The sequence below is a fragment of the Cottoperca gobio genome, chromosome 8 (assembly GCF_900634415.1).
Source record: "Cottoperca gobio chromosome 8, fCotGob3.1, whole genome shotgun sequence".
NCBI classification, from domain to species: Eukaryota; Metazoa; Chordata; class Actinopteri; order Perciformes; family Bovichtidae; genus Cottoperca; species Cottoperca gobio.
In genome coordinates, this window is record NC_041362.1 from 13,862,955 (window position 1) to 13,879,064 (window position 16,110).

General features: G+C 41.1%; 1 protein-coding gene, 1 long non-coding RNA gene and 2 other non-coding genes across 10 annotated transcripts; 1 reads left to right on the forward strand and 3 right to left on the reverse strand.

Annotated features, from left to right (window-relative positions):
* The first annotated feature begins 4,354 nt into the window (after positions 1–4,354).
* fbf1 (Fas binding factor 1) lies at positions 4,355–14,329 on the forward strand. 7 transcript variants are annotated; one of them, XM_029436830.1, is made up of 31 exons: positions 4,355–4,820; positions 4,994–5,024; positions 5,434–5,481; positions 5,624–5,669; positions 5,751–5,820; positions 5,921–5,971; positions 6,085–6,226; positions 6,351–6,431; positions 7,272–7,415; positions 7,559–7,694; positions 7,943–8,091; positions 8,192–8,285; positions 8,380–8,838; positions 8,924–8,989; positions 9,069–9,139; positions 9,295–9,675; positions 9,778–9,830; positions 9,915–9,962; positions 10,044–10,175; positions 10,300–10,400; positions 10,602–10,808; positions 11,310–11,417; positions 11,644–11,783; positions 11,907–12,025; positions 12,165–12,287; positions 12,372–12,548; positions 12,637–12,813; positions 12,896–13,033; positions 13,117–13,213; positions 13,300–13,430; positions 14,236–14,329. In XM_029436830.1, exons 1-31 carry the CDS (start codon positions 4,818–4,820, stop codon positions 14,317–14,319), a joined length of 3,807 nt encoding a protein of 1,268 aa, XP_029292690.1. In that variant the 5' UTR covers positions 4,355–4,817; the 3' UTR covers positions 14,320–14,329. The 7 variants fall into 7 exon arrangements, with proteins under 7 accessions (XP_029292690.1, XP_029292694.1, XP_029292692.1 ...); XM_029436834.1 differs by having other exon boundaries at positions 9,469–9,675; XM_029436832.1 differs by having other exon boundaries at positions 9,072–9,139.
* Positions 14,330–14,388: 59 nt separating this feature from the next.
* Positions 14,389–15,733, reverse strand: LOC115011655 (uncharacterized). Its single transcript, XR_003832603.1, has 5 exons — positions 15,607–15,733; positions 15,176–15,239; positions 14,935–14,988; positions 14,684–14,746; positions 14,389–14,488 (listed from the first exon to the last, which is right to left on the reverse strand). It is a non-coding gene; the product is annotated as an uncharacterized LOC115011655 (long non-coding RNA).
* On the reverse strand, positions 14,583–14,652 carry LOC115012900 (small nucleolar RNA R38). Its single transcript, XR_003832747.1, has one exon. It is a non-coding gene; the product is annotated as a small nucleolar RNA R38 (small nucleolar RNA).
* On the reverse strand, positions 14,823–14,894 carry LOC115012884 (small nucleolar RNA SNORD49). Its single transcript, XR_003832731.1, has one exon. It is a non-coding gene; the product is annotated as a small nucleolar RNA SNORD49 (small nucleolar RNA).
* Positions 15,734–16,110: the final 377 nt, after the last annotated feature.

The window sequence follows — 16,110 nt, forward strand, 5'->3', positions numbered from 1 at the left end:
CCTTTTAATCGTATATCTGTTAATCCAATTCCACTGCATTTCTACTCACTGCTGTGTTGACAAACGTTTCCTCTCTCTCGCTTGGCATACTGCTCCCTTATTCTCTGCTTGAGTCAGCAATGTAAAGCAAAGTATAAAGCTACTGGAAGTCCCTATTTATACCACCATTTATCCCACTATGCACTCTCTTTTTCAGTATAAATTGTAGGAACACTGCACTTGGCCACCGGTGAACTAGTTTTATCCAGATAAACCGTGATTTGATTCGTATCTGTTAATCATTACTGTAAAGTGCCACTAAAAGCCAATTTCAACAGCCTTTAAAAAATAAATGCATAATATCAAGGGTGATTTCTGATGTGTTGACGAGATGGTTACGAGGTCGGTTGTTTTTAGAATAGAAAACACACACACAGCATGCTCTGTTTACCTCATAGTCCTGCCTTGATCCTGGCTAATCCTCTGAGCTAATCTCCCCAATCATGAGTGAGAGCCAAGAGGAAAGACAGGAATAGTCAGACACAAAGACTGCCTTTTACCATTCAAGCCTCTCAATGGGAGAAGTCTCAGTGCTTTGAACGCCCATCGGTCCCAAGGCAGGAGATACCGTTGGAGGTAGGACCATGTGTACCACTATGGTGGTCCTCACCACCATCGCTCTCATCCTGCGGCAGAGATTCTCCAACAAGATCAAACCGTGAGTACTCATTGGGAAATCTTGTGATTGTTCTTAGCAGGCATTAAAATGTAACGGTGATTATAGATATGTCTGTTTTCAATAATAAAACAGAAATAAGAGTTTACTTTTTGTCCATTTGGATTCAGATTACTTTTCCAGACACATTTAACATCTTAAGGCTTGTGAGAAAATCATTAAATACTTCATATAATACTTTCACCCGGACAACAAATATGAACGCACAAACACAGAAAGTACATGTGTGTTTCCTGTGTGGGGGAGTGAGGGTGAGACTTAGCTGCATCATTGATTTGAAATCCCTCCAGTGATTATTTTAGGGCTCGCCTTGAGCAACAGTGTGCGGATTAAGTGGCTCGATACGTAACAACAGTGTATTCCAGTTTTCTTTTAATGGAGAGATGAATGGAGGGAAAAGCATCATGGCTGCTAATTGACTCAGAGTGCAATATTCTCGCCCCCCTCCCAACCCTGTCCCTGCTCAGCTACTCACTCAGCAATGGCAAACATACCGCAAGGCTACAGCACCATGATGCATGGCAACAGCTAGCTCACACCATAATGAGCAAAAAATCTGCAGAATCTCCATTTTTTAAAGAGTTCCTTTACCAAACGGTTTCCACATTATGTTCAAGAAGGCAAAGGTTAATATGGAGCATTTACTGTAATATTGAGTATTATGATCTGTATCACAGGCAGAAAGAGACCGTTGAAAAAGACGTGAAGAGCAATGGAGCAGCAGAAACCCAAAAATGACAACAGTGAGCATCCCAGGGTAAGGACACACAAACAATCAAGTCAATGAACAGATGCAAGAAATGTCTTCGCAGGATTTTAGTATTGCACTTCCAGACAGTAGAGACCAAGATATCTTCACTTTAAAAGTCTAATTTTGGTGTCAAAACTGTGGCACTTACAGTTCCATTGATGCAACTTGATAGCATGTTATGTTAGAGTTCCCTGCATGGTAAACACCCATGTTCTCCTTCAGAGCCACAGAAGACAACTGATGACTGTGACTGATCAGTGATAGTAGTGTGTAAAATCAGTGGTGTACCCCTTTAAGAATAGAAACTTTGCACTTTACCTGAAACAAAACTTATTTCAGGCAAGCAGTGTATTTTAGCAACAAATAAATGTGGGCTAATGCTATATTTAATCAAACTAATTTTGAAAATCAGTAGCTGAAGAAAACTGAGAATCTTAATGGATATGCAGCTCGGCCCTACTTATGTATATGTGTGTATATGTGTGTGTGTGTGTGTGTGTGTGTGTGTGTGTGTGTGTGTGTGTGTGTGTGTGTGTGTGTGTGTGTGTGTGTGTGGATAAATCACTCACTGGGGCAGCATTATACAAAAGCAAAGCTTCTTTACGGCAGTATTGCAATATCTCTGTGTAAAAGGGGCTTGTGTGTTAGGGGAGGTTAACACAAGGGGCTCCAGACAAGGGGAGAAAGTGGAGCAGTGGAGCATGTTACAGACGCACAGATGCATAAAGAGCTAAGATGCCTGCCCCACATTGAGCTTTTAAGTATTCACTGCTACACTGCTAATACTAAATGATTCAGAGGCAGAACAACAATCCATCATCTCTTTGGAGGGTTATTATAAGTACATTACCTCCCTCCAACCTCACCGCTTAATTCAGCAAAAAGATATTAATATAAAGTAATAAACTAATTGACCGTTGTACCTAACCATTGCATGGAGGTTTTCATCAAATGACTAACCAAGATCGTCCTCGTTGTCAGTGTTTTGGTTTATCTTGTAAAAAGAAAAGAAAGAAAGTTTAATGAAATCTTAAGTAAAGACGTGAAACACCAAAGTATGCTTTACATTTTGTACTACCTTGTTTTCATCATTTCAAGTGCTAACTGTAAAAAAAATAACCCCTACTTCTCACCATAGGACACATTTTCAGTAATGAAGTGAACACATGTGTATTTACGTCACTACAAGCTACAAACCTGGATTTGTTTTGTCTTCTTTTCTCAGTGGTCTCTGCTATCAAGACTTATATTCCCGGGATACTACAGGGGAGATTTCCTGTAGTCTTTTGTGTTGCTTCCTCTCATTGATCAGATTCTTATTTATCTGAACGTGACAGCTCACGCCGAGATTCCCACCAGGATACTGAAGGAAAAAAAGTGGGCTAGAAAAACAACAAGGCCTGTTTTGATTATGGCTTCCCCTATCTGTCCTGCTGACACTCTCATCACCGAAACACGAAACCGCAACTGAGTGAATTCTTGGAAGATGAAGCCGGACTAATGCTGTCATGAATACTCAATTTTCAACATTGTCACTTCAAAGTTGTTGTATGATCAGGGTATAAAGTAATACAACATGTTATGTGCCTCTGCATAAAAATAAGAAGTAATCATTTCTTTGATTTTTTGTTTGTCTTGTTTTAAAAAAAATGACAGTTTGTGTTAAATGTATGTCTGAGGTCAAAATGAACTTTGGCTGGTTGTATCTTAAAGAGTAGTTTATCTTAAGATCTCATAAGTGACCTGATTTCTTCTTAAAAAGGAGCTGAAGTCATGTATTTTATTGTATACGGCAGGTATGCCCAGGATCCCTTAAAGGTTTATGATGTTTTCATAAGAGAAGCCCACTGATTAAATAAAGCAATGAAATGCATTTGTGTGCTGTTGTGTACTTCCGAATGAAAATGAAGATTGTCTCTTGCATGCACTAAGAATAACTGTGTTTTATTTGCTAATGATTTATTAAAAATGTGTATATCTTTTGTATTATAACATTAGTAAAGCTCTTTTTTCTCTTCACTACAGGCTTCTGTAGTTTGATCTGGTCAGTATTGTTTCTTGACAATTCCTAATTAGTTTCATACAGTTATTGTCAACATCCTGTGCTGTTAGCAGTGTCTTTTATCTCCAAAGAGCAAATTAAATAGTTCACATAGCATATGAAATGTAGGCTGATAATAAAATTATGTTATCTAAAAACATAAAGGTTAAATATTTCAGTTATTTCCACCTTTATCAAGTAGAAGGATGAATTTACTGCTTTAAGGTGTCATGTGCACTCTGAACAAAAGCTCTAAATGTCACTATGGAGCATAAAATAATAAATCCTCCATCATCACAGTTATCTACAAAACATCAAAAAATATTATTGCATGCAGAGGCAGACCTTTTAAACAGTGGTTATCTGCTTGTTCACCATGTTCATGGAACAAATCTCTGTTTTGACAGAATGCTGGGAGAGAAATCCCTTGAAGTTGGCATGCATGTCTAACCCCTGTTTTAGAGCACCTGGAAAAATCTCATGAGGAATAGCAACGTGCTTACTGGTTATCATTGTGCTGATTAAGAGTGCAACATCAGGCCTAGACCTCACTGAATTAAACATAGGCTTTAGAAGATAAATTATTCAGCTCTTCAGTTTTGTTGTAACTGATTTGCTTTGACTACCTTTTGAAGCTCTGACGCCCTCTGATGGTAAACCCGTGTACTATATTTCACAAAGTAAGCAAGCAGCTAAAAATATAAAAGGAAGTCCAAACAAGCAACCTTATAATTTAAAAAAACATCCAAAACAAAAACTTCTCCTTTGAAACATTTGTTCTTAAAGGGTATGCTAAAAAGAACTACGCTACCCACAACGCACTGCGAGCTGTAAACAGGAAGCGCCTGTCTCGTGCCGGTCGTGGTAACGTTAATGCTGCAGTAAATCTCTTAAACACAGATACTTCTGGTTTGCCTAACTCAAAGCTAACAGTTTGTAATGATACGCATAACGTTTGTGTTAGAAGACTGAATTAGCATAACTTGGTGTGAATGGTAAACGAACAGCCGTGTCCATGTGGCAATATATGATTCAGTGTGTAGCGGCGGTGTGATTCGTTTCAATGTTAACTTACTTCAAGTAAACTGGGCAATTACCATTCTAAACGACTACACCCGGCTGTATGAATGCATGAAACATTACGATGTGTAACCATGCTAACTAACTACAATCGTGTATCGTGTCCTTCACATGAACGCTCACCGGTGTACCAGAGTGGTTACCAATTGGAGACAGGAGACGCCTAATCAGATTTAGCTAGCTAGTTAGCTTGCTACATTCAAATGTAACGCTTCAAGGACAGATTCAACATGGTGAGTCAATCTGGTGCATCAGTGTTAACATGATTCTTGAAAAAGTTTAACTCATGTTTTCAATCACTTTGTATGCAAACATTTGAGTTGCTGTGTGCAGTGGATCCAGGAGTTAGTTACATTACGTTCATCTATCCTAGCTGTGAAATAACTCATTCCACTGTTATTTACAGGCTACAAAGCTGAAGGGCAAGTCATCCAAAAGTAAGTTCTTTAAGTGATAGTTTTGCTTACTGTATTGTTATAGAAACACACATACATTTATAACCAATAACTTTAATGCTACAAAATACTAGAATAACAGAAAACTGTATACAATCGAAATGTTGCATATATACATAATGTACTATATAAACCCAATGGTTTTAGTGATGGTATACTGTAGACTTCCTGTTGTCACTTCATGCATTCATGTAGGCTATGTTATTAGGTTTTTTGTACCTGGGTCTGTGTTCTCGCGTCTCTGTGCGTTCTATGTTTTACCTGGCTGCAAGACAAATTTCCCCTTCGGGACAATAACATTGAAGTTCAATTAGAGGCCAAGGCAACTTAAAGTTTAATAAGTTGAGGAGTCTCATGCTTGTGTAAGAGTGTCCCCTCCCGGTTTTTCCAGGTTTATTCGGCGATGAAGATTTACTTGACAGCTTATTTGATGATAAAAGTGAGCAGTTCTCCATTATTATTATTATTATTATTATTATTATTATTATTATTATTATTATTATTATTATTATTATTATTGTATGGTCACTGTGAGAGTTTTGTGTGTTGTAATAATTTCTCTCAATAATTTGCTTCACCAGAACTCCCAGTAAGGGGGAAATCAACTCGCAGTGGGCCACTGAATCGGTAAATTGGAGGAATCCAAGAGTTACATACCACTAATTATAAATCATAACTGTTTGTGAGTTAATTTTCTTTCTTCTCCAGCACTTCTGCCACTGATAACATCTTCAGTATGCTAGCAGAGGAGGTAAAGAGGGATGGTGGGGAGACTGAGGTATGTAGACAGAGATATGAAAATGTACACGTATACGGTCGGTCTTATATTTTCCGCATTATATTTCAGTCTCTTTGTTACTAATTTCTTTTCTGTGCAGGACTCTGATGTCTCAGCAGCAGATCCCAATGACATACTGAAGAACATGAAGGTACAGTAGGTCATTATAAACTATGGAAATGCAGAGACAAAGTTCAGCTTTGTAGTTGTCTGTACATGTACTCAGGTCCACTGATAGGATTGTTTTTCTTTATCTTTGCACAGGACATGGATGATATGGACGCTGACCTTTTTGCATCAAAGAAAAAACCCAGTTCAGCTCCTGCACAAACAAAGTCGTTTGGTAATGAAAGGCCAAAGAAAGACTCTTCAACGTTAGAGAGTAAAGTAAAACCACAGGGAGCAGGTAATTCAATGCAGAATGTTCTTCTTGCATAAATCATTTTCTCATTATTGGCTTCACTTTATTACTGGCTTTGAAGTTTGCATGAATAGCAGCATTCAGTGTGTGTCTTCCCCTATTCACTCAGATGAACCCACCACAGGAGGGAGGAAGCCAAACTCTGCACCTTCATCGACAGCACATCACTACAAGAAGTTCACCTTCTCTGGCGAGTGACCCTCCCTGTCCCGTACACCTCACACTGAGCTTTATGTAACTCAGCAGCTGTTTACTGATAGCGTTTCTCAAACGGCTGCATTTGTTTAGACAGTGGTGGCGATGATGAAGGTCAGGCACCTGGCACTAAAGGTACATTTGTACAGAGATATGCACACAATTTTTAAAAAATGTGACGATAGCTGGATATTCCACACAAATGTACAAATCTAAAGGTAGATAATTATCCAGTCTACGTATTACCATATAGTGAGTCGACAATCGGCAACTATTTTGGATGAAATGATTAATAGTTGTCATTCAAACATTGTAGAAATGCTGTTTTCAACATTTCCTGCTTTCCTCTGTTGTAAATCATATCAAAGTGCATATCTTTGGGGTTTGAACTGACAAAACAAGATATTTAAGTACATCACCTTGGACTTTGAGAAACTGGGATGGACATTTTTCACTATTTTATGACATGTTATAGACCAAACTGTTAATCTAGGAAATGATCGGCAGATTAATCAATAATGAAAATAACAGTTAGTTATTAGAGTTATTAAATGTGCCCTAAATTAGGAACAGTTTCTTTGGTACAACTTCCCTTGAATAAATGTTATATCTGTTCAAGGCTGTTTCCAATATTTTGTCCACCCCTTGTTTACAGTTTATAAGAAATGCCTTGAGCAATGATTGCAATCCAATACAGCTGTACCTAATAAACTGGTCACTCAGTGTATAAGCATACATCAAATAAAGTATTTTGAACATAAAGTGTACATTTTGTACGTGTCTGGTGTCCAAAATAAGTATAAAAAGTGTAAAGAAAATCTAATTTCCACTGCAGATGTAGACGACCCCCTGGCTGATCTACTTGATGACTTGCTTCCAGATGAACCCAAGCCCGAACCTAAATCTAGCACGAAGCAGACCAAACCTGACACATCTGCACCATCTCCCTCAGCATCTCCGATCCTCAAGACTGAAACATGTGAGCTTTAAATGCTACATCATTGTTAATGTCAAACTCCAAACAAACTAATACTAAAGTACTGTGTGTGTGTGTGTGTGTGTGTGTGTGTGTGTGTGTGTGTGTGTGTGTGTGTGTGTGTTCCCCCCCCCCCCCCCCCACAGTTAAGGCAGCGCAAAAACGAAGTGATCTTACGTTTGATGATGAGAAGGATGACCTAATGGATGCACTTGGATTTGACAGTGATAATAAAAACAATCCCAAGAAAAAAGAGGCTGCGCTTTGGTCCAACAAGGAAAGGTAACAGCTCTGTTCTCACTCTCACTGTTGTCCTTATTTATAGTGCTCAAACAATAAATAATTAGTGCTTTGGGCTTTGGTGTGCAGCTCAAAACAAAGCCGCGCTTTGACAATGAAAGCGACGTCTTTTTGAATCGGGCATATTTATTAGTTTCTGGTTTGTTTTGCCTTCACAGTTAACGGCTAACTTTCCTTCCTTTGTCTCCTAACATTTACCTTTTCCTCTTGCTGTGTCCTTCTTTCCTCAGGAGCGAGACCCCTCAGAGACCTCGTACCAAACTAGACGAGATTCTGGAGAGTTTAACTTCTCCTCGTCTTCTGGAGCGACCTGCGACGGGCGAGAGGAAGGACCCGTCTCAAGAGAAGCAGCAACACGAAAAGACGTTCAGTGTGAAAGGTAATGGAGCGCCGTGGTCGTCTGCTCAGCATAAGTATGAGCAAATACCGTTTTAAAAGAACAAAGTATTTCAAAGCTAATGGTGTAACCCTTTTATCAGAACCGCTTCTAGAAGACGACCTCACATTTGGATCCTATCAGCCCACTCTGGGATCCACGGCTGAGGGGCGCCATTCCCGCAGACAGTCAGTCAGGTGTGTGTGTGTGTGTGTGTGTGACGTCCTGTCTTGGTGTTTTTACAGTAGGCCCGCCATGGTAAACTGAAGAATAGATTTTTTTCTTTCTCAGCAGATTTTCTACAGAGGATGTCAGTCCCTCTACGCCGGAGAAGAAAGCAAAACCCACCACCCCCACACGACACCGCGGCTCAGCTGACTGGCTAGGCCTCAACACAAACGAAGACAACACCTTTGAACAGGGTGGTGTCAAAGAGACCAAGACTTCTACAGAGTCTCCAAAACCTTCCTCCTCTCCTTCATTAGAGAGAAGACCCTCCCTGACTGGTAGTCATGCCACGTCGGCTGCAAAAGTGGCATCCGACACTCCTGTAACTGATAATACCACCAAACTAAACAAGCCAGAGGCATCTAAAAGCCAGCCGAGAGAAGAGGAGGAGGAGGATGATTGGTTGGCAGGAGCACTGAACAGGAAGAAGGCTCTGTCGGTGACAAACTCTGAGGCAAAAATGTCCAAGCAGGACGACTCTTCAGGTCTGGGAGAAGAAGTGGATCTGGAGTCGACTGTTAGGTGCACAACAAAGGAAATTAAATGAGAAATTAACTCAGAAGAAGCTTGTTTCTCAGTGCTGAATGGTAACTGCTCTTATTTTCAGTAAACAAGTCTCTTCACGAGCTCCCAGGGGCAGAGAGGACACTCTCGCATCTGTCAAGGAAACTAGGTGAGATATTTGTTATGTAAATCCATTAAACCCGTGAACTTTCTGCTATTTTTGTCATTCTGCTTTTGTTTTGTTGCAGCAGCACTCTTCTTGGACAGCCCAGCCCCTCCGCTCACTCCACTCCTATCAGAGAGACGAGGGCCAAGCAAGGTATTTATCCAAATCAACCCCGTTAATAAATCAGTCATCCAGTCACCCTCCCAAAGTAGGCACATCATACAGCCATGGTATGCGATTAAGACTCACATCTGATACCTCATTCTACCTTGTTTCCTGTCCCAATCATCAACTCACCTCTCGTACAGGTACAGCTACCATTCCCGCTTGCCCCTCAACTCCACCACAATCCCCTTCTTTCGTTCCAGAGTATACACCCCCCATCCTGCTTCCCCTCCCCTCCACCTTAACATCCTCCTCAGCAACTGATGTTAATGCTAAAGTAGACCTCAGACATACTCTAAATTTTTCTCATCCCTCAGATTCCCTTCCTCAATTTACTGGCCCTTTGCCCGTCTCTGGTGCTAGCATTAGCCACACCCAATCCCAGCCTCTATCCCAACCCCACCACCCACCCTCCCATAAGGGATCCGGGGTGCTGAGAGGACCCAGTCAGGCTCCGGATGAAGTCCCGCAACAGCTGCAGCTGCTCAACCCCATGTCTACTACACTGCCTGTCTCGATGTGGTGTAGGTAATCTCTGGGAAATGTGAAGTAGTTTTACAGACTGTATTCACCGTGTAATGTGATCAGGTCAATACGATCGTTACTCATCGTTGTTTTCTTTGCAGCTGTTCCACAGCAAAACCAAATGCAAAATACATCAACTGCTGTCCAACAACAGGTATTCATACGTTTCTGTAATGAGCTTGTCGTACTTTAAGTGATCATATAATGTTTTTTAATCCTTTCCATATCTTCTGAAAAGGTGACACTTTCAGCAGACATTCTGCAGCAGCTGCTTCTACAACAGCAGGTTAGAAACATAACTTGCAGATTTAGTCAACACACTTGTCCCCGGGTTTGTTCTTGACTTGCTTTTACTCTTCTCCTACAGATGGTGCAGTCTCAGCTGCTGGGCATCGGGGGTGTAGTGGATGCAGGCGGCCTGCAGAGAGTCAAAGAGAGAGGGCAGCAACCTGGAGATTATCAAGCTCTGCAGACTATCATCATCCAACTGGAGGGACAGGTACATTAATGTTGTTGTAGTGATGAAAGGGAGGAATAATAACTTTCCCTGCTGCCCCAAATTCCCTTCCTATGTTACCTCCGTGTACCCGCACAGCCTGAAACTCCTATGTGTTGTTGTGCAGGTGAAGACTCTGCAGCTGGAGCGAGAGCAAAGCCAGATGTTGCTAGGGAGTGTCCAGCAGCGGCATAAACAGGATATGGAACTAATGGAGAACACACACAGGTAGTTAATTCCTCGACCCCCCCCCCACACACACACACACACACACACACACACATATACACACACATACATATGTAGGGCCGAGCTGCACATGTTTACAACACATTATGCATAATTCCCTGCACTACAAGCAGCTTATGTATGTATGTATGTATGTCTGCATGCTTAGCACATGCTTTACGTATTTCTGTGCACGTCCAGGGCTCGTGCGAAGCTGCTCAAGGAATCCGCAGCCCAGAGGGAGACACAAGCGCGACAGGAGTGCGAAGACCTAATGGAACGCCTGGCTACAGTAACACGATCAGCTGAGCAGGAACGCTCAGAGCTGCAGGCTCAGCACCAGCGCAAACTGACCCAGGCCCAGCAAGACAGAGACCGCGAGGTGGAGAGACTCCGAGACCTCCAGAGGTAAACCGGGGGAAGCCTTTTCTATAGTAAAAGATTGAGTCTATATCAAGTGCTATGACATTTATTATGACATCAGCGATCAACTCGTGCTGACTGAAAAGTCATCATTAAAGTAATATACATACAAAATAATAGCTCCATTTGCACCACAAGATACGAATATAGCAATCAGCAAAGCTAGTCTACTTTGCTTTGTCAAAATTAACAAAAATAAATAAAAAAGGGTTTTGGACCAATCAGATCACTCAGCTTAATCTTTATATTATATAATGCAGTTTAATCTTCCAGCACATCCAGGGTCTGATTCAACAGGCAGGTTCTAGCTGCGTAATACTGAGTAATACCCATAATCCCCTCATCTCTGGAACATGCAAAACAGATCTAACTTATTCAAAAAGAACCAAATTATTCAGATAACGTAGCAAAATAGACTGAACATATATTTTATGATAAGTTAAAGTTTAACATGTATTTGATGTATTTTCCATCTTTGCCGTCAAGGAAATCTATCTTGGAGATGAAGAAAGACCACGAGGACCAGGTCAAGAGACTGAAGAAATTAAAGGACGAGGAGATCGACGCAGTTACAAGCGCAACATCACAGACCAGGTGAGAGGCTATCACAGGACACCTGTCCTCTTTTCAAATTATACACACTCCTGTAAATACTAATGGTATGTTCTGTCTGTGTTTGTGTGTGACATACCCGATATTTCTAGACAGTGTGTGGCAAAAGCATTTTATTCTGCTTTTTAATTTGCTTTATATTATTTTTTTTAGATTTGAGAGATTTCTGCTGTATCTACTGTAGTATATCTGCGTTTCCTTTGTCCAGGTCTCTAACGGTGGTGATTGAGCAGATGGAGCAGTTCTCCTCTCGGCTGGGGGATCTCTCTTCTCGGGTGGAGAGCACACATGAACACACGGCTCAGGGCCTGGAGCAGGGGGCACGGCACAGAGACGAGCAGCTTCAAAGTATTCCACACACTCGCACACATAAACGTGCACACTTTGTCCAAATAGGTCAAGACACAAGTTGTCTAATAGCATACTGTGCTTGCAAGTGGGTTAAGGTCATTCTGTAAATGCACGTTTCAGTGATGCACGACCGTCTGGCCCAGCAGCAGAAAACCATGGCGGAGGAGAGAGTGTACCTCAAGGAAATCATTTCCAGGATGGACACTCAGCTCAATGAGCAGCAGAGACAGCTTGAGAAGGTCAGGGTAAAATCTGACTTTAAAGTAAGACTATGTTTAGGACATAGCAGTACATCACAAGTGCATACAGAAACACCATCACCAAAACTAATGCTTTTCCCCCTCAGAGACTAAAGATATATTTTTTTGTATGCCCCAGGAGCGGTGGAAAATGACGGCAGAGCAGGCCAAGGCAGAGTCTACCCAAAGAGGGCTGGAGGGAGAGCGGCATGCCCTCAGTTTGCAGATCAACATGGAAAGAGAGGAGCTGGAGAGAGCCAAGGTGAGCCTGGTGAACATTCACATCTATCTGGATTCTGTGCGTGTCCTCAACTCACCTCTCCTGCCGGTATCCGTGTACCATCAGAGTGCACTACTGGAGGAGCAGAAGTCAGTGATGCAGTGTTGTGCAGAGGAGAGGAGGAAGCTGGCAGCTGAGTGGGCCCACTTCCACGCTCTGGAGAAGCAGAGGCATGACAGGGCTGAACGGGAGGTCAGCAGTCTCTTGGAGAAGAGAGAGGGCTCCATCATCAGTCTGGCACAGGTGATCGTCTTCGAAGTAAAAAAAATGATGTTGTGACTGTTTACATCATTAAATATAATGGGGATATACGTCTGTCTGTTTGTTGTAGGAACAAGCTGACTTGAAGCTTCTCACTGCAGAGCAGAAACAAAGGGAGATGGCTGTGACACAGGAGAGAGAGACTCTGGAAAGACTAAGAGAAGAACTGGACAGCGAGAAACAGAGAATAAGCAGCACTGCCTTGAGACTCAAGACACGGGCCCAGGAGGTGGAGGCTTTTAGTAAGGTAAATTCACACCACCCCTACCTGTAAGTGCTGAAAAAAATTGCAATATATCCAAGTTTTGACCGAGCTATGCTCTTAACAGCTCGCTGCAGAGAAGTTTGAGGAAGGAGAACAAGCGTTGCAGGAGGCAAAACGTGTGGAGACTGACCACGAGGCACGGCTCAGAAATATCCATACCCAGACAGAGCGACTGAGGCAGCAAGAACAACGAATCCTTCAGGTATGCAGCTCTAAGATTTTTTTCAGATTCATAGAACAATAGGAACTGTTAATAAATGCCAAAACTATCCCAACTTGTTACAGGAGCGGGTGCAGTTAAGTCATCTGCAGAAGGACACAGAGAGGCTGAGACGAGACGCTCCAATGTCTTTAGCACAAATGATGCCACCCATTTTACCAGGTGAGGTCAATTCTGGTTGACTTTATTTAAAAAAGTAAATACTCCAAGCAAGTGCATGAAGAATAATATGGTTGTCTCATCTGTAGCTGCAGGGTCAGTGTTTCCAAACCCAGAGGTGGCAACAACTCTGAATTTTCCAACTTCGACTTTATTGGCCAACTCTCAGTCCATGGCTCTTCAGGCCAGTCTGGCTCTGTGGAAGTACACTGCAGCAAAGGTAACTAACATTCTATTGTGAAGGAATAGGAAAGCGTAGTCTTACTAATTTCAAACGTCCATTCTGGTTTGTTTTTTTAAAAAGCACATGATTTATTGGTGACCTTGCCCCAGTTGATGTGGCAAGTATTAGATATGACTTTAATGAGGTGTCAAACATGGATGCTGGATAACTTTGCAAAGTGCAAAAATTTGTGGTTTTGATCATAAAAGGCCTTTGATCTGTAAGTTGTAATGCACATGTGTAAATTATAAACTAATACTAGTTGAAATTGTGAATGTAATGGTAAGTTATGGTTTTGTAAAGTTTGAACATACTTTTTTCCACTAAAAAGGGCAAATGTGGAGTTATCATATAGGTTATGCTATGATTTTAATGGTCCGGCACACTTGAGATCAAATTGTGCTGCATGTGGCCCCTGAATTAAGATGATTTTGATAACCCTGCTTTAACATTAAGTGTACGAGTGGTAGCTAGTATCACAACATAAGCACAGCACCATCAGTTGACCAAGAGCTATGGTAATGACATGAGATTAATCAAACATGATTAAGTTGGTCCTAAACACCACCTGAAACTCAAATCTCTCCTGCAGCAAAATGTGCAGGACAGTTTGTCAACACTTATGACTTTAAAGACAACTCAAACAGGTCATTGTTGAAGTTTTTAATTGTGTAAGAAATTTAAACAGGCAAAATACAGCAGGGATTACCCACAATACAATCACATCAGATTCCAAATGTTAATAGTATTAACACATTTCAACAATTTTTGGTTCCTAATCATCTCCTCTTACTCCCCACAGGACAGTGACTATCTCCAAGAAGAGCAGGTCTTCTTAGAGAATTTGAAGAAGAAATCCTACAGATCGCCTTTCAACACAGATTGACCAACACATGTGCCAGTGTGCTTTGTTTTTTATATATACACAATTTCATTAAAAAAAATTAACAAACACTTTGACAAACGTTTTTAATTTGTATACCAACAAATCTACTGAGGCGTCAGACTTCTGGATCAAGCCCAAGCCCTTGGGTCTGCGTTCCCATGAATATGATCTGCAAATAAGGAGGGGGGCACATTTTAATTACCACTTTTATGCTAATACAAACTAGTCAGCCAAATATATATACACTAGTCCTTTATCTGCAGTCAAGCCTCAGGTTACCATAAGTCCACACTTGTGTTCAGACAGGGATAACTTTTATCATCACTGGCTTGACTTTAATATCGTCAGTCAGTCTTGCATTTACCTGAACAGCTTTTCTCAGCCCCCACGGGTCTGCCTATAGCCATGCGTTGCAGATTGTTAAGACCTGTAGGGGGACATTTTACATCTAGATCATCAAATGTTCAGATTTTACACAACAGGGGGAAAAAAAGTTTAACATTTCTCAGAATAGCTATCGCTCGTCAGTTATCGCATAAGACGGCACTTCCTATGCAGCAGTTATCATCACTGAAACAGTGGCAGCATGGCTCACTAGCAGCACGTGGTACACACCTCTCCATTAGGCCTCTTCGTTTTCAGTCAGCGTCTAGTGGGACAGACCTGAATCTGTAAGGAGACATTTCATTAGTGATAGATCAGCAGCACGTGTGTGTGACCACACATTTAAGTATGCAGCTAGCTAGTCAGATACCATTGATAGCAACACTTGTTATTTCAGACAGGGATAACAAACTCATCATATGCACTGCAGAAAGTCAAGAATACAATTCACACCACGTATAGGGAGTTTTACCTTCATTGCGATTAAGGGCTACGCCTTTCTTAAGATGAGTCTCATTCCATATCAGGAAAGCCACCTGTGAAGCAAAAACATTTGAATTTAGAAAGCTGTTGTGCATTAAAAAAGATATCAGGACATGAGCTCGTGACTAAAGGAAGGCCACGTGCCTGCACGTCCCTCCAAATTGAACAATGCAAATTAAAGTTACAGCCTAGTTTTTCTACAGGTCAGTGGATTTAAGGCTTTAATGTACGTTTACTGGTTGTTTGAAAATCAATCTACTTAAACACTTATGACTTTAGCCCAACATGGTCTTCATGCACGTGTTGGCCTAACTTAGATAGCTAACAGCTCGCACGTTAGCATAAGTCATAGTAAACAGACTCCAGACTTCCATTCCCATTAACTACTGTGATAAAATGAACACAACTTATTAATATTACCTGTTCACGGAGGGTCATCTGCAGTAACGTCCATATTTAGACATAAATGCGTCACGATAAGTGAGGACCGCATGTTGAAGAGTAGGAGCTTCCACGGCGCCAGAGAAAGGATCAAGAACGTAAGTCTCGCGTGGTAACGCTTTTATATGTTGGATACGTCATATCCCACGTGATTACTGACTGGGTGTGGTAAAAGTTTGTACTATCCCATAAATGGACTACTCCATTACTAATGGAGTAGTAATGTAGCTATAATTTAACAATAAATATATACAACATAAAGGATTGTAAAAACTGTAATTATCATAAGAATAAAAAACACATCCAGCAAAAATACAACATAATATAATAATGTAAGAAGCAATTAAAGTTTCAGAGTAATCTAGTGTGCCTTCAACCATCAAGCTTTTTTATTGTCTCGTTAGAAAGATGGCAGAACAGTGAACAGTGTATTATTTGTTTACTAGTGTTAGACTCAGTATTCAACAAACTAGCCATAAAGAT